We start from the raw sequence: 17679 nt of genomic DNA on the forward strand, positions 1-17679 counted from the left end.
CAAATCACTCGATGTGATACACCATATTAACAAATTGAAGAATGAAAACCATATGATCATCTCAATAGATGCAGAAAAAGCTTTGACAAAATTTAGCACCCATTTATGATAAAAACTCTCCAGAAAATGGGCATAGAGGGAACCTATCTCAACATAATAAAGGTCGTATATGACAAACCCACAGCAGGCCTCATTCTCAATGGTGAAAAACTGAAAGTATTTCCTCTAAGATCAGGAACGGAGTAAACCTACCTAGGGAGACAAATGACCTGTATGCAGAAAACTATAAGACACTGACGAAAGAAATTAAAGGTTATACCAACAGATGGAGACATATACTATGTTCTTGGATTGGAAGAATCAATATTGTGAAAGTGACAATATTACTCAAAGCAATCTATAAATTCAATGCAGTCCCTACCAAATTACCAATGGCATTTTTTACAGAACTAGAACAAAGAATCTTAAAATTTGTATGGAGACATAAAAGACCCCAAATAGCCAAAGCAGTCTTGAGGGAAAAAAAATGGAGGTGGAGGAATCAGACTCCCTAACTTCAGACTATACTACAAAGCTACAGTAATGAAGACAATATGGTACTGGCACAAAAACAGATATAAATCAGTGGAACAGTATAGAAAGCCCAGAGATAAACCCACACACCTGTGGTCAACTAATCTATGACAAAGGAGGCAAGGATATACAATGGAGAAAAGACAGTCTCTTGAGTAAGTGGCGCTGGGAAAACTGGATAGCTACATGTAAAAGAATGAAATTAGAACATTCCCTAACACCATACACGAAAATAAACTCAAAATGGATTAAAGACCTAAAGGTAAGACCGGACAGTATAAAACTCTTAGAGGTAAACATAGGAAGAACACTCTGACATAAATCACAGCAAGATCTTTTTCATAGGCTCAGCCACTCCACGGCATGTGGGATCTTCCCGGACCGGGGCACAAACCCGTGTCCCCTGCTTCGGCAGGCAGACTCTCAACCACTGCGCCACCAGGGAAGTCCAGCAAGGTCTTTTTTGATCCACCTTCTAGAGAAATGGAAATAAAAACAAAAATAAACAAATGGGACCTAATGAAACTTCAAAGCTTTTGCAAAGCAAAGGAAACTACAAACAGGATGAAAAGACAACCCTCAGAATGGGAGAAAATATTTGCAAAGGAATCAACGGACAAAGGATTAATCTTCAAAATATATAAACAGCTCATGCAGCTCAAATTAAAAAAACAAACAACCCAATCCATAAATGGGCAGAAGACCTAAACAGACATTTTTCCAAAGAAGACATACAGATGGCCAAGAAGCACATGAAAAGCTGCTCAACATCACTGATTATGAGAGAAATGCAAATCAAAACTACAGTGAGGTATCACCTCACACCAGTTAGAATGGGCAGCATCGGAAAATCTACAAACAACAAATGCTGGAGAGGGTGTGGAGAAAAGGGAACCCTCTTGCACTGTTGGTGGGAATGTAAATTGATACAGCCACTATGGAGAACAGTGTGGAGTTTCCTTAAAAAACTAAAAATAGAATGACCATATGACCCAGAAATCTCACTACTGGGCATATACCCAGGGAAAACCATAATTCCAAAAGACAACATGCACCCCAGTGTTCATTGCAGCACTATTTACAATAGCCAGTTCATGGAAGTAACCTAAATGCCCATCGACAGATGAATGGATAAATAAGATGTGGTACATATATACAATGGAATATTACTCAGCCATAAAACGGAACGAAATTGCTTCATTTGTAGAGACGTGGATGGATCTAGAGACTGTCACACAGAGTGAAGTAAGTCAGAAAGAGAAAAACAAATATCGTATATTAACACATACATGTGGAACCTAGAAAAATGGTGCAGATGAACCAGTTTGCAGGGCAGAAATTGAGGCACAGATGTAGAGAACAAACGTATGGACAGCAAGCGGGGAAAGCGGCAGGGGGGTCGTGGTGGTGCTGTGATGAATTGGGAGATCGGGATTGACATACATACACTAATATGTATAAAATGGATAACTAGTAAGAACCTGCTGTATAAAAGAATAAAATTCAAAAAAAGAAAGCAATGCAAAAAAAGATGTTCATCACTGCTAGTCATTAAGGAAATGCAAATTAAAACCACAATGAAACAGCATTACACACCTATGAGAATGGCTAAAATTAAAAAAGCACTCCCACTTGTCAAAGTGCTGATGGGGCTGGAGAGCAAATATACGTTGCTGCCGGGAGTGCGAAATGGCGCAGCCGCTCTGGAGAACAGTTTGGTAGTTTCTTACCAAGTAAATATCCACTCACCATATGACCCATCAGTCCCTCTCTTGGGTGTTTACAGTAGAAAAGTGAAATTTTCAGTTCACACACTGGAAACAATCCACATGGCCCTCCAGCGGTGAATGTGGTATATCCATACCATGGAATAAGTCAGCGATAAAAATGAAAGAACTGCTCTTGATACACCAGTAACTTGGATGAATCTCAAAGGCATTATGCTGAGAAAAAGAAGCCAGTGTCAAAAGATCCATTTATGTGACGTTCTCATAAAGCTTAGGGATAGCGGACGGATCAGGAGTTTTCAGAAGTTAGGGGTGGGAAGAGGTTGTGACAGCAAAAAGAGCATGGAGGGAGGTTTCTGGACTGGGAGAATTGTTTTGTGTTCTGATTGTAGTGGTGGCTGCGTGAATCTAGACCTGTGTTAAAATTCATTGCATCGTATACCAAAAAGTCAATTTTACTGTATGACAATTTTTTTTAAAGTAAAAGAAAACCAATTTTAATGAGTTGGAATTTAGTTGAATATGAGGCCTCATAGAATTTGCCATCTCTGTTTCTGTTGAATATAAAAAAAATTGAGCTGCTGAGTACAAAAAATTTTGAATAAAAATATTTTTGGTGTATTTAAAAAAACCCAAAAAACCAAAAAAAAACACACATAGGCATAGGAAACCCAAGGGTTGCAGATGTACTAGGGTGCTGGCCCATGATGAGGGCTGGGGAGGTGACAGGGTACAGGCAGCAGGGTTGCAGGATGCGCGGGGGAAGAAAAGGGAAAGTGAGAACAATGACAAATTGAAGGGCCTTGCATCGGCCGGTGGGAGTGTGCCGTGCAGTGAATAATAGTGAACAAGTTACGTCTGAGACCGTTTGTGTGATTCATCCACGTTGGTACATGGAGCTGTAGATCCATTTATGATCATTGCTGTATTGTATTCCATCATACAAGTATGTCCCAACTCATCTGTTCTATTTTTGATGGGCTTTTTGGGGCTATTACTGCTGCTTTGGACTTTTCTTCTGCCTGTCTTTTCAAGAATGTCCAGATGCATTTCTGTTAGGCTTATACCTCAGAGTGGAGTTGGTATGTCAGAAGGGGTACATTATGTTCGGTTTTAGTAGATACTGCCAAATCATGTTTAAAAGTTGTTATACCAACTTATATTAGTATGTGAAGATGCCGGTTCTCGTTGCTGCAGGTCCTTGCCAGTACTTGGTATTGTCTATTTTTCATCGTAGCCACTCTGTTGGAGCTTCATGGTATCACAGAATGACTAGTTTGCACTCTTCAGATGATTCATGAAGTCGAGCATTTGGATATCTTGTCTTTTCACACGTCCTCTTTTGTTGTATTTCAAAGCAGACTCCTGCTTTGAATTTGGCAGAGAGAACATGTTAACTCTTCCCTCTTGAATGTACCTGAAGATAACAAGAAAATTAAACAATATAGAAATGAAATAAGCAAGAACAGTCCAGGAAACAAAGACCACAGTGAGTAAGAGGAGGTGGAAGGATGATGGATTTCTCATTGTGTAGATGGAGTCGCAGATAAACTATAAATAAGAGCAGGATAATAGAAGTGTCGTTACGTGTAAACTTTGAAGATAGATACATCTCAGAGAGGGTCACAGTAAAACCAGGTGATATGGTGTGTGTGAGAATGGGCAGAGGCCTACCAGGTAATTCAAGGGGAAAGAGAGCAGTGCAGTAACAGCATGATGTGAGCCTTAGAAAAAGCACTTTATCATGACAGAGAGTGCAGTTCATAATTAAAATCAAATAGGAAGTCAGCTTTCATAAAAGAAAAAAACCCCAACACGATTGTAGGAAATGGCAGGAGACAGAGACCACACACTCGCCACGGGGAGCGTTAACTTCTCTGTCTCATTCAGTGAGTGCTCACCGGGACAAAAATAAGGGAGGACATAGCACATTTACATGACATCATGGAAATTTGCTCTAACCAGTACAAACCAGGAGAAAAGATTGCCGACTCCTGCAACAAAAGACTACTTTCCTTATTATGAAAGGAGCTTCTGTTTAAAAAAAAAAGAAAGATCACAACCTGACAGAAAAATGAACAACGAATAAGAGCATAGTTCATAGAAAAGAGAGTTCGAAATGGCTTCTAAACATGTGAACATGTGCTTTCTGTCGTTTGCAACACGGTCAGTGCAGATCTGAAGCAATGAGTATATACATGCACGTAGATACGGAGAACGTCATCAAGCTCTGTCTTTTACTGCGTGGACATTATAACCTCAAGGAGATGTTCTTTCCGCCCATCAGCTGGGAAGAGATAAAACACTTGATCGCCCAGTGTGTGGGCACAGGTGGGAGACATGAGGTGGCTGCCTGTTGGTGGCGTTGATGTTGCTGAAGTTCTGATGTAGTTTTCGTCTTGGTTCAACACAGGAACTTAATCTGAGTATTATTTAATCCTGAACATATGTCTTCTAAACAGACACCTTGCAAGGAATAATTTAATTGGAAATGGTTTAGTGTTACTAAAGATGTCTTTTAAAAGGACTTAGGTAGGTCTTTCTTTGCATGTGCCCCAAAATAGTAGTCTGTATGCGTACATTTAGTCAGTGATTGTCTCCCGAGTTGATGATAATGGTCAGAATGTTTCGGCTCTGATTATAGACGAAAAGCCCTAACAGCGGTGTCTGTACAATTAGCCATGTTATAAAGGGGTTACTAATTGTTTTGAAAATTGTCAACCATCTAATAAGTGATGCAGTCATAATAACACCTGCCACCGGTACTTCTTCAGTGGAAAACATTTACTGAGTACCATCTGTGTACAAGATGACTCTCGAGGTGCAGAGGGGCAGGGATGCGTTGTGGTGATGAGTTAACGCAGCTCTTTTCCTTCACTCAGGATGACTGTCCTTTACTAAGGGTTAACTAGCTGGCCTCCTTCTCTGTAAACCAGGTAAAAGTGGGATGCCAGCTTCATCACCAGACAGCATCCCTAATGATAACAGTGACCCCTAACAGGTGAATTGCAGCTGCATGAGGATGAACTGTATGTAAACCCCTGTGAGAAACCGCAGCTCGGGGTTTCCCCGTGGGTGATGACTCTTGTTACTGGGTTTGTCCCTGGTGGGTCCTGGAGGTTGTGCCTCTGGTGTTGTTACAAGAGACGCTACCTCCTGTGGGGCCTGGGCTTCTCAGCCAAGGTGGGTACCACGTGCCCGTTTGAATCTGGACCCCTCAGGAGGGTCAAAGGCAGTAGCTCCTGGGCTCGGATGGGACCCTGCCCTTCCTGCCGCAGCTCTGCTTTCTGCCCAGCAGACAGATGCCAAGCATGGCCTACCGTGTCTTGTGAGTCTGAATGTTTAACTGAGCTTAAGATGACCACCTCATGGGTTATATTTGTTTGAATAGAAATTGAAAAGTAAATAATGATGAAAAAAACGTGACAGCCTCTGCGAAGGACACCTTGGCAATTAAAAAATAAATCATACATATAGATGACTCACACATGCCCTTCTAGGATTTTGCTCTCTTGATACACAGCCACACATACTGTAGGCAACTGGTGTAAGATGGTCACTGTAGCTTCGCTGGTAAAGCAGAAGATGAGAAAAAACTGCATGTCCATTAAAAGGAAAGTACGGACATAAATTGGAGCATAGCCACACAATGGAGTATTCTACAGTGGAATTGGAGTTGGTAGAAGGAGTGCAGTGGGCTTACTCGTACTGAATTTTCCCCAAGATAGTTTGTGAAGTGAAAAAGGCAGCATTCAGAACAGTGTTCATGCTGTTGATGTTCAGAAAAACAACACAAACATGCTCACATATGCCCAGAATAACTGCACATTTACATAGCAAATTGGCCAAGAGAGGTTGCCTACGGGGTGGGGAGGGAGGGAGACCCCCTTCCTTTTTTTCTTGTGACATTGTTGGGAGCCCCGTGTCCCTGCCTCTCAGGTTAAGAGTTACAAATGCAGTTGGAGCCCCCGTGCGCCCCGCCTGGTTGTGTTTGCCTCTCCCGTCTCTGCCTGCGTTGTCCCCCCAGGGCAAACCTGAATTTGATGTTTATCATTCTCACGTCAGTCTTTATACCTTCGCAGCACAGATAGGGAAATGGACACACAGGTTGTGGTATAGTCATACTGTACGCAGGATGTGATCCAGCGGTGATGATAAAGGAGTTTTCATTTGCACGTGTCAGTGTGGATGAATCTCAGAAGCCTGTGGTTGAGCAAGACATGCTTTCTTTTTGAATGTGTACTTTGTATACATTCAAAACAGACGAATCCTTCAGGATCTAGGGATTTAGATTGTGTTTGATTTTGATAAAATGTCAGTATGTTACATGTTTTTCTTTTTCCTTCTCTTTGCTGATTTGTGTTGCAAATGTAGTTTTACAAGGGTGCCATGGTTTTGAATATTATGAGAAATGAAACCCATGGGTTAAAGATTTAGTGACGATTGACACTTTTGGGGGGGCTGTGGGACAATACTTCTTACCTCTGTTTGATAGTTTATTTGGCAATTCTGATAATTTACAGTATCACGGCTGGGTCCTTCCTCTAGATTACTGCCGTTCACTGATTGCTGCTGTCTTTTTTGGTTTACGTTGTAGATTGCCCTCTTGGACTCTCCCACAGCCTTAAGCATGGAGGAGAAACTTCAGCAGAATGAAGCCAGAGTAAGTGATACCTTGACTTGTTATGTTTTTCAGAAAAATCATAGCTTTCAGTATTTTAAGTGCATACTTTTTAGTACTTGCTGTTTGAGACTCATTTTGTTTCTATATGCCACTTAACACTCCGCCCGCCCTCACCCCATTTTTAAAGAAGCACAGCAGTTGACTACCTGTGTATTTCATGTTCTCTGTGACTTAATAAATGGGATTTTTCTGGCACACGATGGTTAACAGCAACTGAGATTCACATGTGGGCTCTCCCACATGGCAGTGAGGCAGCCCCGGCCTTCGGAAGAGGGAGGCTGTGTTCACAGTGGTGGTCCCCGTAGCCTTACCACGACCAGCGTGGAGCTTTTTGTCATCCTTTTACTTTCCAGAGGGAAGTGCAGCACTTGGGGAATCACTGAATACTCCGAGTAGATGCTTAGCTGATCTTAAGTGAGGTGGGATTTGAGGCGGGGGTGGGTGTTCTGGGCTGAAGCCAGTTTGTGTGCTGGTGCTTTCTGAAAACTAGTTTCATGGCTGATCTACTTCTATACTATTTTTGTTTAAAAAATATAACCCTCTGTAAAAGGAGAAACGGCATTAATAACATTTTTGGAGTGAATTTTGTTCACTGTGCTGAATGGTTAAAACAGATTGAGAAAGAAAATTGGATTCTGTTGGTAAAGCTCTTTCAAGAATACACAATATTGAAGATATAAATTGGGTTGTAGTTAGGAACTTGTTGACACTTCCCTGGATAATTATGCTGATTAATTTGCTGATAATAGCATTAGTGAAAACATTAGTTTCTTAATCCCTATTTTTCTCTTGACATTTTGTATTTAGTACTTCAGATTCTCATTTTGAGGGCTTTGAAATGTCTGTATAGTCTTAAATTGTTTCTTACTAATGGTTTTCAGAAATACCTAGCAAGTTAAAAGAAACCAATAAACATTTTAATTTGAATGCATTATACCTGCTGGGACAGAGATGACTGCCCCTCTTGTTCATAACATTTTCTAAATTTTCATCTAGTCTTTGCCGACCTTTTAAAATTGTTTGCCATCTGCTTGGCTATAAATCTTATCAACTGGTCATGTTGTTAGAGGTGGTATCAGACTTTGCAGTTTTAAATTAATTTTATAAATGAAGATTATTTGGTTTAAGTTCAGTAGTGAAAGAAACCCGAGGCATACTTAACGATTTGTTGAAAGCTAGATTATTTGATTGAATTGGAAAAGGATTAACTGGCTTGCGTTTCTTCAGGGAGAATTTATCTGTTGAAATGCTGAAGCGTTTATTGTTAAATGCTTTGTGTTTCTCAGATAAAGTGCCAAAGAGTATGTGTTAACTGATTATTATAAATAAGTAAATTAGTAAATTCATCACCCCAGTCTTTTCCCCTTCTGTAGGGAGAGAAGGCGTAAGAATATTCCCTCTCTGAAAGCTTTTCCAAAATAAAAAGCCTGGTGACTTTTCTTACTTTAGAGGCTGTGGGGCTGGCATCACTCAAGTGATGAAAGGAAGGTAACCAGTACAAATGAGCAAAAATCAGAGTTAGAGAGGCTCAGTTCTGTTTCTTTTGTTTGTTCCAAGAACATGATAGGTTTGACATTAGTAACTAGTTAAGATATTTTATTGAAAACAGTGGTAACGTAGAGCTCCTGTAGTTGTTTGAGGTAAACTGAGGGGTAAAATGAATGCCCACTGAATGAATTCAGGTGGGTGAGAGGTGTTCTGGTTTTGCTCTGGATAAACCATCACTCCAGTTCCTCTATTTCGTGTCAGTAACGAACTGTGGTCTTTCATGGAGGTTGCTGACCCACGCCCTTTCCATTTATATTACTTAATGGCCTGTGGGAAGTATCGTCCTCTTAGCAGTGAGAGTATAATCCAGTGTATTCTGTGCCTTCACTTTGACCTGTTTAACTCGGGTAACTTACTGGTGGGAAGACCAGTCAGTTGAACTGGGATGGTATCTGCTGTTGGATGGGTAGGAGGCAGGAATGATGAAGGACAGGAGGGAAAAGGCCTTGGGAGGGTGTGTCCCCCTCTATGCCCCTCAGACGTCACTTTCTTTTAGCCCTAAGTGTATTCATTTTACAGAATTTTCCATTTTTTCCCCTACCTCTCAATCAGGTATCACTTTACTTCTTAATGAATCACTCACTAAGGTCATTTAAAAAGTTGTATGGAACTAGCAGAATATTTTCATTAACTTTGAGAAGCAGTTTCCAACTGTGCTGTGTTCGACAATGGGGCATATTTTCTCCCCTAAGTTACCGCAGACTGGAAAGAAGCTGATTTTTATCAAAAAGTTTTTGCTTTTACTGAGAGTCAATTAAAGAGCCGCCTTTTTTTTTTTTTAAAGATAGACTGAGATTTATAAACCCTATTAATTAGCTACAAAAGCAGATTATCTCCTAAAAGAAAACTGCAGTTTCCAAGGTGATTTAATCATCACATCTAATTGGAAAGTAAAGTAAATCACTATTTCTTAGGACCTAAAGTATAATCAGGAAAAATTAACCCATGTAATGGGGCGTTGTCATCTTTGAACTTGTAATTTTGGTTAACATCCAAGGAAGCAGCTTTTATTGAAGTACACCTTGAAAAAGACTGCTGTAAAACTCTAGGCAACTTGACACATTTTTTTCCTATTCTTTCCTTTGCCATGATGTAGGTTGTAGGGTAAGATCAGCTTGTTTGATTTATATTTGGTGATGGTTCTTTGAGGCATTGCTACCTAATTATAAAAAAGTATTGTACATTCTTCCATAATCTATAAGAGTTTGGAAACTTTCCAGAAGAAAATCCAAGTAATTTTTTTTGTGGAGCAATCGGATATGTATGTTTTTTCTTTTAGGTTCAAGAATTGACCAAGGAATGGACAAATAAGTGGAATGAAACCCAAAATATTTTGAAAGTAAGGACTATAAAAAAGTGTCATGATCTTACTGTGCTGGCTTAAGTAGGTAAAACTTCTTTTCTTTCTCCCTCAAAATGGCGATTGTGTGCTTTGCTTTAAGGTAAGATCAGTGGAATTGATTAGTGACTTTTGGGAGGTTGGGACTCTGGTTTGATTTTGAAGAAATGGGAAAGTGAGCTATTAGTCATTAAAAGCTGTGTGTTTAGGGGTAATGCTGATACTTAAGGTATTTGCTCTCACTTGTGGAGTTTTTCCGTCTTTGAGTCAGCACATATTAAATTCCATTTAATATTCAAGGGCACCCACTTTGCCTTTCTGCTTTTATTAAACCCAATATAAAAGCAATATGTTAAATAAAAAAAATACTTCTCATGGCAGTATTGTGGAATATGTGTGCATAGCATGGCTAGACTTCAGAAATTTCTCAACTAGTAATTTCCTATTGGAATTTTTTTCTGTATGTCTCAAAGGCTAGGCAGTGATGGTCTGCATTCTTGGCAAGATTCATGGTGAAAAGATGTCAGTAATGGCCTCCGAGTTTCATACTCTGTGCTTCAAAATACACGTTTCTTTGCGGTCCCATTTTTTGCTGAGGTGGTAGGAAACTCGTGTCATCCGTGGAGGGTCAGCCACGTTAGGTTTGAGGTTCAGACTGGAATTTTATGCTTTGATAGCGTCTGTCTGTCCTTACACATGAGAGAAGACGATTCAGAGGTGATTGGTGAATCCTGGGTTTGCTTTTGAGGTCTGTTGAGGTAAAACTTTCCCAAAGGACGGAATCTCCCTTGAATATTGGCGAGACTGGATAGATGAGGTTTAGCTATGTGCCTTGGCAGAAGCCTGACTTGGACGCTGTTCACGTGAAGAGGGGGCACCTGGTGACCGTTTCACAGGGGAAACTTTTGAAGACCTGGAGTAGCCATTGAGTTACTCTCTCTGAGAGTGGGGTCAGCATTATATTATGTAAAGTTTCCTTGTACCATTTAGGCAAGCTGGCCTGCTCTGGGGGCTACAAAGCTTACTTCTCATGAGTGGGGTTGAGCTGCAGTCCTCGGTGGCCATGGGTCATGATTGGTCCTGGAGGTATTCTTTCCAGTTGCAGGAAGCCCTGCAGTAAGTGAGGCTTCTGCGTCCAAGCTTTTCTTTCCTCCTGATGATGATAATGTTGCGTTATTTTGAGGTACTTTCTCAGCGTTTGTTTTTTTGAGAGGTTTTCGTGCAGGAAACTGAGCAAAGACTTCAGTTGCATTTCTGAAGAGTCAGGTGGGGAATAAGCACCAGCAAAGATGTGACTGTTTTCATCGTTTATGTTGCATCAACTTGGAGAAGTAGTGCTGCAGCCCCAGACTTAACGTAGCCCAGCCGTTGGACCGTTCAAGGCACCACGTATACTTTCCTCAGCAAATTTGCCAGAAAGGGAGGACTGAAATCTGCTGCACGTAAGGAAAGGAGAAATCTAGTATCTAGCTGTTTGAAAAGCCATTAGTATATAGTGCCTTTTAGCACAGAAGGCAATGCCGCAGTGAATGCAGATTGCAGCCCATCTGCCTGGTCTCGCCTTGTCACTGTGGTGTAAGGGTTTTACAACAGCCTTGCAGAGCTATCCACACTGAGTCACCGTGGTGAACCCCTGAACTTTTGCTCATAATGTTATTCCGGGCCTGGAAACGAAATCCTCCTTCAATTCCAATTCCGTTTTTCATAAATCTTACTATTTTTATTTTGTATAACGTCTGAGATGAGAATAGAGAGGTGTTATGTGCTAGGTGTTAAAGGTTATGGGAAAGGCTAATGATATTTCAGATTTTTCCCTTCGTTTGAGCTGGCAAGCCCTTTGTAGATTTCTCTGCTGGGATCTGTGTTTTAAATCTGGACTTGTTTTCTGCTCACATTTGGTATTTTAAGAGCTGTCTTCATCTCCTATTGGAAGACAGTGCCTGAGGCCTGAGGGGAAGAAGAGAGCTACTCAAATGTTTTTGAAAACATTCTTTGGAAATCGATGGGGAAAGGGATTGTTTTTCGATGAGTTTGTATCTGTGTGGTTTGTGTGATTCCCGTATTTTTGCTGTCTGACTTCTCCTTCATCAGCTCTTGTTCCAGTAATGCTGCATAGAACCCACTCCAACCCAGCGGCTTCGGACAACATTTATTTTCCCTCGCTCACATGCACGTTGGCTGGGGGTCGGCTGGTCTGGTCTGGCTGGGCTTGGATCCCGGCTATGGGCGGCTTCCAGGTCTGTCTCTCATTCTCTTGGACTGGGTGGTTGTCCAGAATGTGACTTATGGTCACGGCCCAGGTAGAAGCAGGTGGGCCTGGTCTTGCAAGCACATTTCAAGCTTCTGCTTGTATCATGGCCAAAGCAAGTCACTTGGCTGAACAGAAAGTCACAGGGGAAGAAGTGTATTTCACCCGTGAAAGGGCCGCGGCAAGGGTGTAAGTGTATAATCCTGCTTTGAGATCAGTGGTTTAATCGACACAGGCCCCTGTTAAAATACAGATCTTTAAATTCTGGGAACTTGCTCCTCTACTGCATTTGCCCATGTTGTAGAGACAGGCTCAGTGAAGCGGTAAATTCCCAAGATTATCTTCATCATCAGGGCTTGGTCGTTTACTCTGCAACTATATCATCCCTCCCAAGCCCCAAATCCTGAACATCCAAGGAGAGACCTCTGGGGGGAAGACTGAGAGTGAGACCGCCCAGGGGACAGAAGGGAGATACAGGGATACTTCGGTGCCTGTTGGCACAGTGAGAGCCTGCCTTGTTGCTTTTTCTTGCCTGAGCTGTTAGAGGCTCAGAAACCAAGGAGTGACTTTGTTCCCTTGTTTGTGATCTGGTCTGTGGCTTTCCTTGCTGGAGATGAGTGAAGGCCTAGGTGTGTTGAGTGGGGTGAAGAAGGGGTGAAAGGCGCTCGGACGAGAGGTGCCATCTGGGGGCTTCCCTGGTGGCGCAGTGGTTGAGAGTCCGCCTGCCGATGCAGGGGACACAGGTTCGTGCCCTGGTCTGGGAATATCCCACATGCTGTGGAGCGGCTAGGCCCGTGAGCCATGGCCTCTGAGTCTGCACGTCCGGAGCCTGTGCTCTGCAACGGGAGAGGCCACAACGGTGAGAGGCCCGCGTACCGCAAAAAAAAAAAAAAGAGGTGCCGGCTGTTTGCAGCCGGGCTGGTGGCACCGTGGTGATAACGCACGTGCCTCGGGCTTTGATCTGCCAGCTCCGTCTCAGGCTTCAGGTCTCTTTCTGAGTCACTGGTGGGTTGTGACACTTAGCCACGGTGTCACACATCCTTGTCCCCAGCTTGGAAGTCGGGCGGATGGCAACCTATTCGTTATACCCAGGTCACAAGAGGTGATAAATTGCTCGGGGTTACGATATAAGTAGCTAATGACAGTGGAAAGTGTGTTGATCTTGAGGAGACGTTTCTTAGGCAGGTAGGTAATGTGGGCTCTATTATCCTCTACAGTCTACGCTGTGTATGCAGTCTCTTGCCCCTTAATCTACCTTCCTCATTTTTATTAATCTCCTTTTCTATAAATTAAAGTTCAGACTCCCTTGCCTGGCCCCCAGGGGCACTGAGCTCCTTCTTGGCTCTACGTGTCCCATCACAGCTCTGTCTGCCCTGCGCTCCCGGGCCCCCGCCCCTCCCAGCCAGGTGTCTCGCTGGTCCCTGTGCGCACTGGGTGTTGGGTTTCTGGGGGTCTCTTGGCCTTTGCCTGTGTTGCTCCATCATTTGAGATGCTCCCCTCTCTACGCCTGTGGGATTCCACCATGAAGCTCTCTCTGGTCACTCTTCTCTCCCACTTACCAGATAGAATGATTTTGTTTTCCTCTGGCTTTTGTAAAGGCATTTCGTTCTGCCTTTGTCACCGCATTCATCATAATCGGAATTTGGTGGTCTTAGTTTCTCCCTCTAAACAGGAGCAGAATCTGGGCAGGGACTGTCTCTTGATCATTCTGTGAACCAGCTCCTAGAGCTCCGCTTCTCACAGAGCAGGCATACGGTGAAAACTTACTGGATTAAAGTAGTAACAAGAAAAAAACCCAAAACCTTTATATTAGTTTGCTAGTGCTGTCAAAACAAAACTTCACAGACTGGGTGGCTTAAACAGCAGACATTTATTTGCTCACAGTCCTGGAGGCTAGAAGTCAAAGATCAAGGTGTCGGTAGGGTTGCTTTGTCCTGAAGCCTCCCTCTCTCCTTGGCTAGTGGAGGATGCTGCCTGCTCTCTCGGCCCCTCATGTGGCCTTTTCTCTGTGTGCCTGTAGCCCTGGTTGCCCTCTGTGTCCTAATCTCCTCTTCTTATAAGGACATTGGTCAGATTGGATTAGGGCTCAGCCTAATGGCTTCTTTTTAACATAATTAGCTCTTTAAAGGCTGTATCTCCAAATGTAGTCACATCCTGAGATCCTGGGGCTTAGGGCTTCAACATGTGAACTTTAGGGGGACACGCTTCAGCCCATAACAACCTTGAACCGCGCAAACCTGATGAGACAGTGGGAAAAGTAACACGGGGTGTTGGGCAGGCAGTGGTCTTGCCCTGGTGATGCTCCTGCCTGTACATTCCGTCCTGTTTGTCTCACTCCTATTTGAAAGGCTTGTACATGACTGTGTATTTTTCATTCTTGGAAGGAATGTGGCTGCATTCCTTTTGATTATAGACCAGTCTTTCATTTGGGTCAGTTAGACCTTTGCTGCTCAGTGTGTGGTTCCTGCACCAGCAGCGTCAGCATCACCTGTGAGCTGGTTGGAAGTGCAAGTTCTCAGGCCCCACTGCAGACTTCCTAAGTCAGAATCTGTATTTTAATAAGATGCCCAGGTGATGGGTCTGCACCTTATGGTTTGAGTGCAGGACCTGAAAAGCTGAGGAAGGAAAGGTGGGGCCGTCTTGGGCTCCTTTTCCCTCATTTCCGTTTTTCCCCTTCTTCTCTGCCCTGTCTGGTGGAGAGCTGACGGGGTGGACTGCCCTTTCCTGAGTGGGACTCACTGTGTGAGGGTTGGAGGGAGAAACCAGACCTTGTCTGCACCGTTTTCCTGCAGAATCCACACGGCCCATCCCTGGTGTGGTGCTGCCTGGTGATGCAGCCCTGGCTTCCAGAAACACCTTCTCCCCTGTCCCTCCTACTAAGGGTGATGCAGGTTTCCTTATCAATTTGCGGGTGGCCTCACCATCCCCGCTGGCTTCCCGGCTCTTCCTTTAGCCAAGTAACCAGTCCCCTGTCTTAAAGCCCCCGGGATGTAAATGCCTGGTATTTCTGTCTGATACCGGAGTCTGCACCCCATCTCCTGCCTGGCACTGCCAGCTGCTCAGAACCTGTGTTAACGGTACTCTTCTTTTTGGTCTGTCTTTCTAGTGTCTTAGACTGCTACCCCAGTGTGTTTTTCATCCTGCTGAATTTGTCTTAAGCTGTGATAACTTTGGGGTCTTGGAACTTAATGTTGTGATAAATCCGGCTTCTGCTAGGCCTGGGGTCCGTGCATTCCCGAAGCCTTTGTGTCGGCTCTCCTTTCCCACGGCTTCAGTGTGGCGCTGACTGCTCAGTGTTTGAAGTGGTTTATCAAGTGGCCACTTAATCCCCCTTAATGTCCCTTTTGGCCTGACTTTTTATGGATCCCGTATGTCTTATTGCTGATGAATTGTTTCAAGTCATGAGGAGTCCCCCGATGCTTTGTCCTCTCACTCTCACTTTCTCTCACCCCACCCCACCCTGTATGCACCTTTTTCGTTTGTCCACTCTGGACATGTTTTGGTTTCTCTGTTCTAGCGTTTTCTAAATGATTAAAATGAAACCCTCAGAGATATGTTACCTGACTTCCAAATAACTCCTTGAACTCTGCACTGCAGGATAAATCACAGCGCGTGTGGACCTCAGGGGGCAGCTCTCCGGCGTCTGACAGGTGGTGCAGCAGAAGGGACCGCGGCTCTGTGCAGGGTCTGTCTAGAGCCTGGCTGCCGTGTGGTGCTTGGAGCCCCGAGACCGCGCTCTGTTGAATCCCCCAGCATTGGTTATTCTGCTCAGTTTTTAATGAATAGGGTCTCTTCCTTACTGAAAACACATCCTTTGATTACTCTAGTGCTTGACTTGCTTTTGTGTTTTCATGGCTCTGCACGGGGTATCCGACTGTGGTTTGGCATGGAGCGGGGGGCTGGGGTGAGGAAGCAGGCTGCCCACAGGCAGAGGCTGTCACTGGAGAGGCTGGTCCTGGAAAAGTGAGTGATTTCTGCAAGTAGAAGTTGAATTAAAGTGTTGGGTTTTTTTCCCCAGACATTAATTAAATGGGTTGTTTTTCTTACGGTAAACAATACTGAGTTGAATTTGGAGGATGGCGCGTATTTGAATCTATGGGATGATGGGATCCTAATGCAAGTGATTTCCTCTTAAATTGTGCCGGTGTTTTACCGTCCCTTCTCTGGGGAGCAGAAGAGGCAGGTTACTACAGGCCCCTGGCAGGAGTGGGTCACACATTGATGGAAGAAATTTTTTTTTTACTTTTTCAGAATGTTTTGACTAATAAGAAATAGAGTAAAATGAAATTGGAATCCTTTACTGGTGTCAGATCTTCTGAGCTCGAATTTCATGGAGAGGCATACTTGAAACCAACTTATTTCTGTTTTATGGTAGAATCAATCAGCTGAACTTTTGTCTCTGGAAGATTATGGCATCCTATAAAACAAGTTTTTCCTGCTGTCTGCAGTTTTCCATTTTGTGGAGGGGACGTGTGTTGGGGAGTGTGTGATGGATTTGGAAGCAGCACTGATACCTGGGGCGGCTGCTCAGCCGGTCAGGTCTGTGGGCCTCTGGGCTCCTGCTGCCCAGGGTACTGGGTACTCTGGTTTCTAGGTAACTTACAGACAAAGTGATGGAGAGGTGACACTTTTTGTGGCCTGTGTCTCCTTTAGAATCAGTTAATCTTAACCTCTTCTTGGTACAAGAATTGAACCTGCGGGTAGCTCGAGGATAGAATTCTATTTATGGACATTGATTTGCTCAGATTTTGGATTAAGGAGATGTCTCCTCCTTAGTGACCCAGCCATGGGGCACCTTCCTTATTAGCAACCATTTGGGCATTTGATGGTTCAAAATTCTGACCTAAGACAGTCACGCATACTGTTTCTAGCTTTATGAGAAATTTTTTGTCTCCCTGCTTTCTTTAATGCTCGGACTAATGTGAATGACTCCGTGTCTGTCTGAACAGAAGTCACCGTCAGTACCCCCATGTACAAAGCCCTTTGTCTGTTTGTCATGCATTCACACATACTGTCTCGTTGGCTGGTTCTTGATCTGAAGCACTAGGAAGAAGATGTTATCGTACTTGATATAGTATGCAGTTGTTAATTTGTTGACCTGTCATTAAAGTTAGACTGTGGCAGTTAATTTCCATCAGACTCTGTGTTTTCTTCCTCTTTGTAAAGTTCTGCTCTTGCAGCTGTTTTTTAAGATGAAAGGCGAAATAATAACATTCGTTGTTCTCTGAAACTGGGGTTTGATAATTAATAGGGGAGATGACTGTTGGCACTACGGCACTGGAGGTCGATGGAGAACGTGGCCGGGTCAGAGGCTAAACGAGCTGTTCCCAGAACCAGCTCTGATGCTGTTAATAACGCCAAACCTACCTTATTTTCCATGGCAGTTTTCGTCTTGAACGAGCTGCTCATAAATAAAGGTATTGCAAGTATAGGTTGGTTCTTACTTTTGAATGGCGTCTCTGGAGCAGTAAGGCTCAGAAATAAGTCAAATGCGCCCCGTTAAACGTTGGAACCGTGCGATAAATTATTTTGAATTCATATGGGATTTTCCTTCTGATCT

General features: G+C 43.4%; 1 protein-coding gene across 1 annotated transcript in view; it reads left to right on the forward strand.

Moving 5' to 3' along the window:
• Window positions 1–17679, forward strand: part of KIF16B (kinesin family member 16B) — a 284700-nt gene that overhangs the window by 55022 nt on the left and 211999 nt on the right. Inside the window, exons 11-12 of the mRNA XM_024752697.1 lie at window positions 6898–6963; window positions 9812–9871. Of these exons, the coding sequence (XP_024608465.1) occupies window positions 6898–6963; window positions 9812–9871 (126 nt within the window). The remainder of the gene's footprint in view (window positions 1–6897; window positions 6964–9811; window positions 9872–17679) is intronic.

The sequence above is a fragment of the Neophocaena asiaeorientalis genome, unplaced genomic scaffold (assembly GCF_003031525.2).
Source record: "Neophocaena asiaeorientalis asiaeorientalis breed wild unplaced genomic scaffold, Neophocaena_asiaeorientalis_V1.1 scaffold528, whole genome shotgun sequence".
Classification (NCBI taxonomy): domain Eukaryota; kingdom Metazoa; phylum Chordata; class Mammalia; order Artiodactyla; family Phocoenidae; genus Neophocaena; species Neophocaena asiaeorientalis.